The 9,012-nt window shown below is 39.9% G+C and overlaps 1 protein-coding gene across 4 annotated transcripts in view; it reads right to left on the bottom strand.

Moving 5' to 3' along the window:
- Positions 1-283: 283 nt before the first annotated feature.
- tbx15 (T-box transcription factor 15) overlaps positions 284-9,012 on the bottom strand; it is a 35,871-nt gene continuing 27,142 nt past the window's right edge. For all 4 annotated transcript variants that reach the window (XM_046053092.1, XM_046053093.1, XM_046053090.1 and 1 more), the window contains 2 exons: positions 5,286-5,383; positions 284-2,266 (listed from right to left, as the gene is read on the bottom strand). In XM_046053092.1, the coding sequence (XP_045909048.1) occupies positions 1,434-2,266; positions 5,286-5,383 (931 nt within the window). In that variant the 3' untranslated portion in view covers positions 284-1,433. The remainder of the gene's footprint in view (positions 2,267-5,285; positions 5,384-9,012) is intronic.

The following is a 9,012-nucleotide window of genomic DNA, read 5'->3' as shown; positions in this document are numbered from 1 at the left end:
ACATCCAGCATGTAAAAGTATCATTATTTTGTTGATTACCTACAGTAAACACTATAATTTGTTTTGCTTATGTGCTCCAAATGATTATTTATGAGCAACTCCTGTTTCCTCTGAGTTTTGGGGGAAATTTCTTCACAGCATATCACCAATAAAAACATCATTTCTGTTGAGTTGGAAAACAACAGTACTTTATTTATTTAACACTTTATTTCTGCTGAATAATTGCCTTAAATATCAAGTATGTTTTCAAAACTGCTAACAAAGAGAAAAAATCAAAACCATGTACATGAATTAAAACGTTTATTGAGCTTTTTACGTGCTTGGCACCTGTATTTACATTTTTTTAAATGTCTCAAAAAAAGAATTACTTTGCTATTTTCCTTTTTTTTCACACATTTTTATAACAGATTGGCCTGTAAAATTGTTATATTGCTCAGCACTTAAATACACATCTCTACAACACACCAAAACATATTTTAATTACTCTGTTTTGCTATTGCTTCTTTTATAACTTTTCACACAACAACTTTTAAGCTTACGTTATTGATTGCATTCGCCATCTTATATATGCTTAAAAACATAATCCACTCAAAAAAAGTGAAGCCATTCCAGTCTATGAGGATAACAGGTTGATGAAGTTGTGTGGTGGAGTCCTGGACTCTCATGTACGCCCGCTGCGAGTTTTTAGGATGAAGAGTTCCTCTGTTAACCCATCCTACAGTTCCTTGACTGACTACGTCCATGAGTTGTATTCACCCTGTTTGGCACATCAACTGGCCACCACAGCGTCCAGATACTTCATCTCCTGTATGTATGAAGAGCAGTGAGTCATTCCATGACCATGTCCAGTTGTCCCTTTCATTCCAGCGAAAACCTCAGACCATGCCGGCAAACCACTAACCCCTTCGCATTTCTAAAACGGCACAAGTGCTGCATGAAGTAAAAACTTTTGGATCACAGTGAAGATTTTTTAACTTGATGTCATGACTAGAGTCCCAAAAAAATGAGTCACTTGAAAAGAGTTTTGCTATTATTGCACCTTATCTGCTTCCCAACTGATAATCCCTTCTGAAACAGAGCATGTGAGCTCCAACCACTCCTTCCTATTACAATCTGAGTTTGTTGTTTGTTTGTCCTGTTAGGAACAGTAAGAGTCTGGTTGCAGTCCCAATTTCCATTTTAATAATACAAAGATAATTAAATAATAGTTTTGACTCCCTCTATAATGCTGTGTAAGTGGTGGAGTGTCTTTAAAAACAAAAACATGAGATGAACTCCTTTTCTGAAAGGCTGTTTTGTACCTCTGTACATTAACTCTTCATGTAAAAACACTGGCTCAACATCAACACCAAACTGGGTTCAGAGATTAGAACTTAGCTTTTTAGCTGAAAGACTTTAGAAACATGGAAGACTGCGAGGTTCAGTACCAGGTTCTACACCATGTGCATGGACATTTGAGAGGAGGATCCATATTGACGTCCATCACAGGAGCTACTGCCCTGCTGGCCACTGGTGGTGTTGCCGATCATGTGCATACTGTCCATGCTTCCGTTGGACAGGTACTGGCGTTCAGCGAAGGCCCCGGCAGTAGACGAGGAGCAGAGCAAACCTCCCTGGGGCTTCTCAGGACTGGCGGCCAAGCGAGGAGAGGTGGGGAAGTTATATCCGTACAGGTTGTAAGGATTGTGCAGGGAGAAGGCGTTGTAGGAGCCCTGCTGCACGTGGTGGTGGCTCCCACTGAACATGTGGGCGGAGGAAGGGGAGGATCCAGATGAAGAGGATGAGGCAGAGCTGGAGCTACCTCCGGCCTGCATCACGTACTGAAGCTGCGAGGCTGGGAAGGAGCTGAGCTGGCTGCTGTAGGCATCCATCTTCCCTCCAGTGCCACTGCCACTCCCTCCGCCGGTCAGGGAGGCATGAGCGCTGCCCTGCATGCCAGCAGCAATCAAGGAGGAAGTCCTCTGTGGCAGGAAGGATTCAGAGGGTTGGGCAGAGGCCACAGCACCTCCTGCAGCCTGGAGGCGTCCATAGGAACTGTCAGCAAGGCCGCCATAGCCCTGCAGGGCCGCCATGTTGCTGCGAGCGCAGGCTGGATACTCTGACAGGCCCAGGTTGCAGAGCTGACTTTCCCTGCAGCCAACATTAAAGGTGTTGGGGGCGAGGTGGAAGGTCGGAGGGGAGCAGGAGGGAGACAGGAGGTGTGCCGCACCAGAAGGAGAGGGGGTTCCTGTGCTGGATGTGGTGGGAGAAGTGCCTGTGCTTCCACCTGGAAAACACAAATACAGAGAAAGTGAAATACAGTTCCATTTGACAAGTGTTTTCATCTTAGTCAAGAGCATTTAAATAATCAGTTCTAAGACCAGATTCAGTTGAGTTTCAATCAGTGCAAAAATAGGCATAATTCAAAGACTTTCATATGGATGAAGAGAGAAATAGACCTCTGAACTAAAAGCTTTAGTTCCCTATGTTGGCAAGATTCGTCCATGCTAAAGTAATGATGAGCAAGGCAGTGATGCTGTGTTTAGGTCACAATTCAAGTCCTCATGATGGATGTCATACATCAAATTGCGCTCATTGTCATAATCTCCTTTTTTTTATTTTTATAAATTAGCACAGAAAACTGGTTCGGCTGCCATGTTGTAAGACATCTCGACAAACCTTTGAAAATTTGATACAATGGGAAAGTGACATGAATGCCTGTCTGCCTGTCTAGCTCTGACCTCCCTGTGGAGGGTAGCTAGAAACAAACAGCATTTCCCTGTGGGGAGCTATTAGTCTCCTATTGCCAGACCTTCACATCCTTTCAACCCTGTGGCAGCACAGGAGAAATATCTCCCACAGGTGGAATGTATAAATGTTCATTTAAGACATTTTTATTTTCTAAAATGTAAACAAGAAATCATCTGTTATGCACAAAGTTTTTGTCCAAATTCTTCATCATCAAGATGTTTGAGCATATGTCGTCCTTGTCTCTTTCTTCATGAAGAGCAAACTGAAGCAGAATGCAGTAATGAAAGCATTTTTCAGTGCACTGACTTTGCACATGCACTGAGTCTGACTAATAAAGTAAGCAGTTAGCTACACTATGAATTCACCTGTCGCTAACTTAATATATAACCATGTTGATCCACATGGACTTTTTCAAAATCCTACCCCCCAGACTAACTGCAGGGCCTTACTCTTCAAAACTGCTGGATACAAGGTCACGAAGAGTATCATAAAATAAAACACTGGTATGTGGAGATAAATATGGATTCAGTTTTGACCATGTCTGGTCAACAGAGCCGCCTCACATCCCCAGTCCTTTCCTCAATAGAAAGCCACTGACATGTACATGTGTATGTGTGTATAATATGTATACATACATTATCCCCCTTTTCCACCACAGCTGAACCAGTGTGTGTGTGTCTATATATATTATATATATATAAAAGAACAAAAAAACATTGTTGGCACAAATTGTATCCACTAAGCCAAGCCTTTCAGAGTGAAATGATAGCTGTGGGATATCAATTGCATATTTCTCTATTAATGAGAATTTGGCCAGGGTTCATCTAGCTGTTGGAGAAATTCAGTTTGAACTCAGAATGAGGAGGAGGCATAACTAAATAATCCAGGACTCTGTTGGCTGGGGTTCTGTTTTACACCATATGACTTCGATAATATTGCTGCAGCGTGAGGAGATGGGGGGGCCTTGCATGGAAGGAGAGAAATAAAAACCAGGGGGAGAGAGAGAGAAAGCCAGGTAGACATATATGAGGAAAAAGGAGAGAAAAGAAGAGAGGACGATAGTTTGGTTATGTCATGTTTTCCTCTGGTTAGAAGGGCTCGAGGCGCTTCAGTGCCGAGGGGGAATGGTTGATTACTTGAAGGGAAAAGGCTATATGGTGCCATAAGGGCAAAGGCACAGTCAATGCACAATGCACAATGCAAACTGTGCACGTACACTAGTGTCCTTTCAGGGTGACACAGGGTTCACTGCCGATGCAAGAACTTTGATTAAATCCTAATCAGTTTGGAGGAGTTTAATGATAACAAACACATGTCTGCCTGCTCAGAAAACACAGAGCGTCACATCATGCTGACCTCCAGAGGTAACCGAGATAGGGCCGATGAGGAAACAGAGTTGTTTTAAAGCGGCGTGGCCCTTGATTTAAGCTGTGACTAAGACCTTGTGCCGGTGCTGGAGTTGAGACAAAGGGAGGTGGCCAGGTTGACGCTGACTCGTGTAGCGGAGCCGTCCAAAAGCCACAGGATTTGTTTAACGATTTTATTTTCAAGGGCTGCGCGTGATGTGAAAAGTTCAGCAGACGCCGGCCGACCTGCCAGAGGAGCAGTGCATGGCCAAGCTCAAATAAAGGACAACCATAGCTGATGCAGTGTGTGGTGATATATGCAGGGAAAATATGCAGAGGGAGAGTTCAGATTGGGACAGCACAGGAACCAAGATTTGGAGATAGTTAACTATACAGTAATTGATCACCTTGTTACTAAGCTTAAAAACACTATGTTGCTTAATTAGCAGCAAATCATACCATATTTATGTTCATTTGTAATAACTGTGGTTGTAATAATGAATCACAAGAATAACTATTGTTTTCGGTTTCCATTCATTTCTTCATGTCAAGAGCAGACAGTGCTACAACACAAGAATGAAGATTATCCCGTGTGAGTTTTTTGGGGGAACAAAATGGGGTCAGTTGGCTCTAATGTGTCTTTGTGAAGTGGAAAGGACAGAAAAGTTGTGTTCTGTCAGGTGTTTGATAGTAAGCAAGGCATTATAAAGCATTTTGTAACTCTAACATAAAAAATAAATGTTGTTAGCTCTTCTCCTTGCGTATCAGGGATAATTTGTTTGGTTTGCTGCCATAAGTGGGGGTCAAATCGTCAAACACAGGGTCTGACCCTGACTTTTTTAAGCTTATGAAAACATTTGTTGTCTTTTACTATCCTAAACTAAATATACTATAGAAAAATCCAATAGGAAAACCAAGGAAATTGAATTAGAAGAAGACAAGACACATTTTTCCATGGCATTTGATGTGTTTTCCTCTATACAGAGAGAGAGTACTCTACAGCAGTTCTCAAAGTGGGGTCTGGGGACCCCCAAGGGTCCTTGAGGATGTTCCAGGGGGTCCCCGGCAAAAAGGGGAATAATTTATTTTCATTATAATTCCATCTGTAAGTAACACAATCACAGAACGTATGACATTTTGGGTCATGGGTTTCATACATTTTCTGTAATAAAACATCTAAAAGGAAAAATGGGGGACAGATTCACACACCTTGCTGTTTCTGCATATGGGTGAAGTCTTCAAAGGTGAGGGTCCTCACAGGAGGTCTCCAGAAAGCATAGGTCTCCATGATTGCCTCCAGGCCAGTCCTGACAAACAGGCATACAGAGAGAAATATTTCAGAACACAATGAACAGCACCTGAGACTAGCTAGCACCTTACAGTCTTTTAAGTCAGGTCTTAAAACATTACTGTTCTCTGAGGCATTTTAAACCTTTTAAATTCGTATTTATCTAATAAAGGTTTTTAGCCCAGTCCAATACATTTCTCTTTCAGTCTCATTGTTTAAATTGTGTTTTAATATCAATTTTACTTTTTTATCTCGTTACAGTATTTAAATTTTTTTATTGTTTCTTTATTCTCTCTCTCGCATATGTAATGCACTTTGACAGATAGATGTGTATTGTTTTAATCTTGACTTTACTATCTATTGCACACTAATTATCTAGCTTCATATAAAGTAGGCTACCTCTGTATCTGTTTTTGTGTCTGTAAAGCACTTTGAACAACTGTATTGTTTGGAAGGTGCTATATATATATAGTAAATAAAATTGCCTTGCCTTGCCATGGATGGAAGAAGAAAGGGAACATGGGACAATAATGGCCTCTGCATGTGCATGCTGACCAGATAATATGAACACAGAGACATAGAGTTTGGTGTTTGTTTGGTGAGTGAGATGAATATTATAAGTCTTAGAATGGATTTTCATTGATTTGAAGATTTTATTGCTTGCTTTTTAAGCCTTATGTTGTCAGGCAGGCTAATATCTCATTTGTATCTTGCACAATCTGGGTCTTATTGATTTATTAAGCTTCCTTTATACTTGTTTTATTTTTCCACTTAAATCCTTATTGACATAAAAACTGCAACAGTAAATAACAATGATAACAAAACAAAAACAGTTTGGGAAATTTAAATTTTTCAGTCATGCAGTCCTGTAATAAGCCATCTTTATTCTGATGTTGCTGTTTGAAGTCTTGCATAATGACAGATTTAGCCTTTTCTGTCATCCTTGCTTTACTGTAACGTACTTTGTAACATTGTTTTTTGAAAATGTGCAATGTAAATGAAGGCTCTGTGTGTATCTAATACACAACTGGAAAAGGAGAGAGATGGATATGGGTTTAAGAACAAGCATATTGAAAATGGCTGAACAGAGAAGGGGATGTGGCATTGGTTAATGTAGGTCTGTGAGAGAGAGAGAGAGAGAGAGAGAGAGAGAGAGAGAGAGAGAGAGAGAGAGAGAGAGAGAGAGAGAGAGAGAGAGAGAGAGAGAGAGAGAGAGAGAGAGAGAGAGAGAGGTTGGTGGTAAATAAGCCAGACTGGATGATAGAGTACCAGAAAGAGAGAGAGAGAGGGAGGGAGAAACTGGAGTCCTGCTTGGAGGAAACTGGAGCCATTAAAAAGGAGCAGATTTTTACTGTGCACATAAATCTGGGTGACGTTTCATCTTGAATCTGTACACGGTTCTCTTTCCTCCTTGATTTACTTCTCTGCGCGCTGCTCGGCCCCGTCTCAGGGCCACTAACTCCCTGGCCATGGCAGCTCGTTAGTGCACCATGCTAATCGGCCGGGCCCTCTCCATCACTGCACTCATTCATACAGTCACACTGCTGCGGGACCAAAACCCAACAAATGAGCTGTATCCGACCGCCAGGCCATAAAGCCCAGTCACCAGCTGACGACCATAACTTAGAGCTTGGGAGAGTCCTAGGCCTATATTAAGACACTATTAAGAAAGTCAGAAAATGGAAAACAAGTCAGTGATTAATTTGAGAATTAGCAGTGCAGGTTTGCCCTTTCTATTAATTTTGAATTTCCCCTCAATGTGGAATTAGTTGCTAATGTTCCACAACAAACAGGCTGCATTCGCACTGCAGCCACTTTACTGCTAAAATCCAAATAAAAGTTGTTGTTTTTTGTTTTATCATTGTTAATGTCACCCATATCCGATACAAATATTAACTGAGTAATGTTTAAAAGACAAGCGCGGCAACGAAAACAAAATATGTCACTCTTGCTTTAACGTTTGCAGCTTCTTGTGTCTAACACTTTTAGTTGCAGCTGTTTTTTTTGCATTTTGGCTGAGCAAGTCAAACTATTTTGTTATAGGATGATAAATCTTAAATTTGCGTTTCAAGGTAATTTATTTAAAATTTTCTCTCAATATGAAAATGAATTGTATTTTATTCTTATGAATTAGTTAAAGGCAGTCTTCACTGCAGAAAGTATATCTAGATAAAATGAATAATCTCATATTGAGACTTAAAGCTAGTTGGCATTAATAAATGGAGACTACACAATATTTGCTGACTTTGCATCTCCCCTTTTGTTTTGTTTTCTATTAAGACTTTCAATCTGGTGTTCTGTGCTCAGTTTTTGTGGTAAGTAATATGTGTCTTCTCTGTTTCTTTTTGATTATTGTAGTTTTGACCTTTTTGATCCCAATCAGCATGTCCATCATTACAATTGATTGTGCACAACAAGCACTGTTAAAACCCTCAAAACTGCACTTTAAATTTGAGTCATGATAAAGATTTCCAAACATGCCAGAAATGTAGGTATGTTACAGCAAAATGTTTATAAAATGATGCACACAACCTGAACCATATCATCTTTGATATAAATGTGCTGCCAAAAAGTCTGGCTTTAAATATTTAAGTGAATGAATGAATACCATTATCCCAATGTGTAACGCAAACCAAAGTGGCTAGAGGATTTAAATTGCTTGAAAGAGGATTTTGAAGCACATACAATGCAGGAACTGAGCTCAGTGAGAGTTTAGTAAGGGAGAGGACATTCTTTCTTTCTCCTACACTCCATTAATTTTCCCCCCTCAGCCACAGCTCTTGGCTCCTGTTTGCTCATATATCTTCATGTTTCACACAATTATCCTATCAGTTTATAATTGGTTGACATGTAATATTTGTAATATACACATGACATGTAAATGACTACGTGATCCCACGTGACCTGGCAGCTGCAACAGCAGAAAAAAATAAAGTAGGGGAGTGGCAGAAAAGTGACAGACTGGGCAAAAATTAGAGAAAGACACACCAGTATCTCATCTCTCTGATTAAACCACCTTGGTAAGGATTTAAGTTTACAAAACGTGATTAAGCTTTTCATGTTATCCTATACGTCTAGCTCATATTTTATATGAACAATACATTCTGAAATGACAGATAAATCCCACCCTCTCTTTTAAACTGGCTGGACACGGGAGAGTCTCACTTTTTTCACAGGTTCAATCACATTGAAGAGTTGTGTGTGAGTTGGAAGAGGCAGGATCAATTTGATACAAGAAGCATATGCAACTCGTGCCCAGTCTAAATAAATCAAATGAAAAGGCAAACATTTGCTTCAGACAGCATTCACTTAACGCACACAGAGGACAATCACAAATCAGATCACCCAACATTAACACAAGCTATACCTGATGCTGATGCCAACGTCCAATCACCACCGAGACCCTGTCCAATTAAATTACGTCAGTCAGAGGGGGTTAAGTGGCTTTTATTTCTTGTAAATTTCAGTTGTTTGAAATGTCTCTTTTGATGTTTTTTCTTCTTTGGTTTTAATGCTCCTACTTTGTGTAGTTTGCATTTTACATTTACTTAGACAAAGCCACTTACATTATATATATATATATATATATATATATATATATATATATATATATATATATATATATATATATATATATATATATATATA

Source organism: Micropterus dolomieu, linkage group LG07 (assembly GCF_021292245.1).
Source record: "Micropterus dolomieu isolate WLL.071019.BEF.003 ecotype Adirondacks linkage group LG07, ASM2129224v1, whole genome shotgun sequence".
Lineage (NCBI taxonomy): Eukaryota > Metazoa > Chordata > Actinopteri > Centrarchiformes > Centrarchidae > Micropterus > Micropterus dolomieu.
This window is presented reverse-complemented; position numbering and strand designations above follow the sequence as displayed.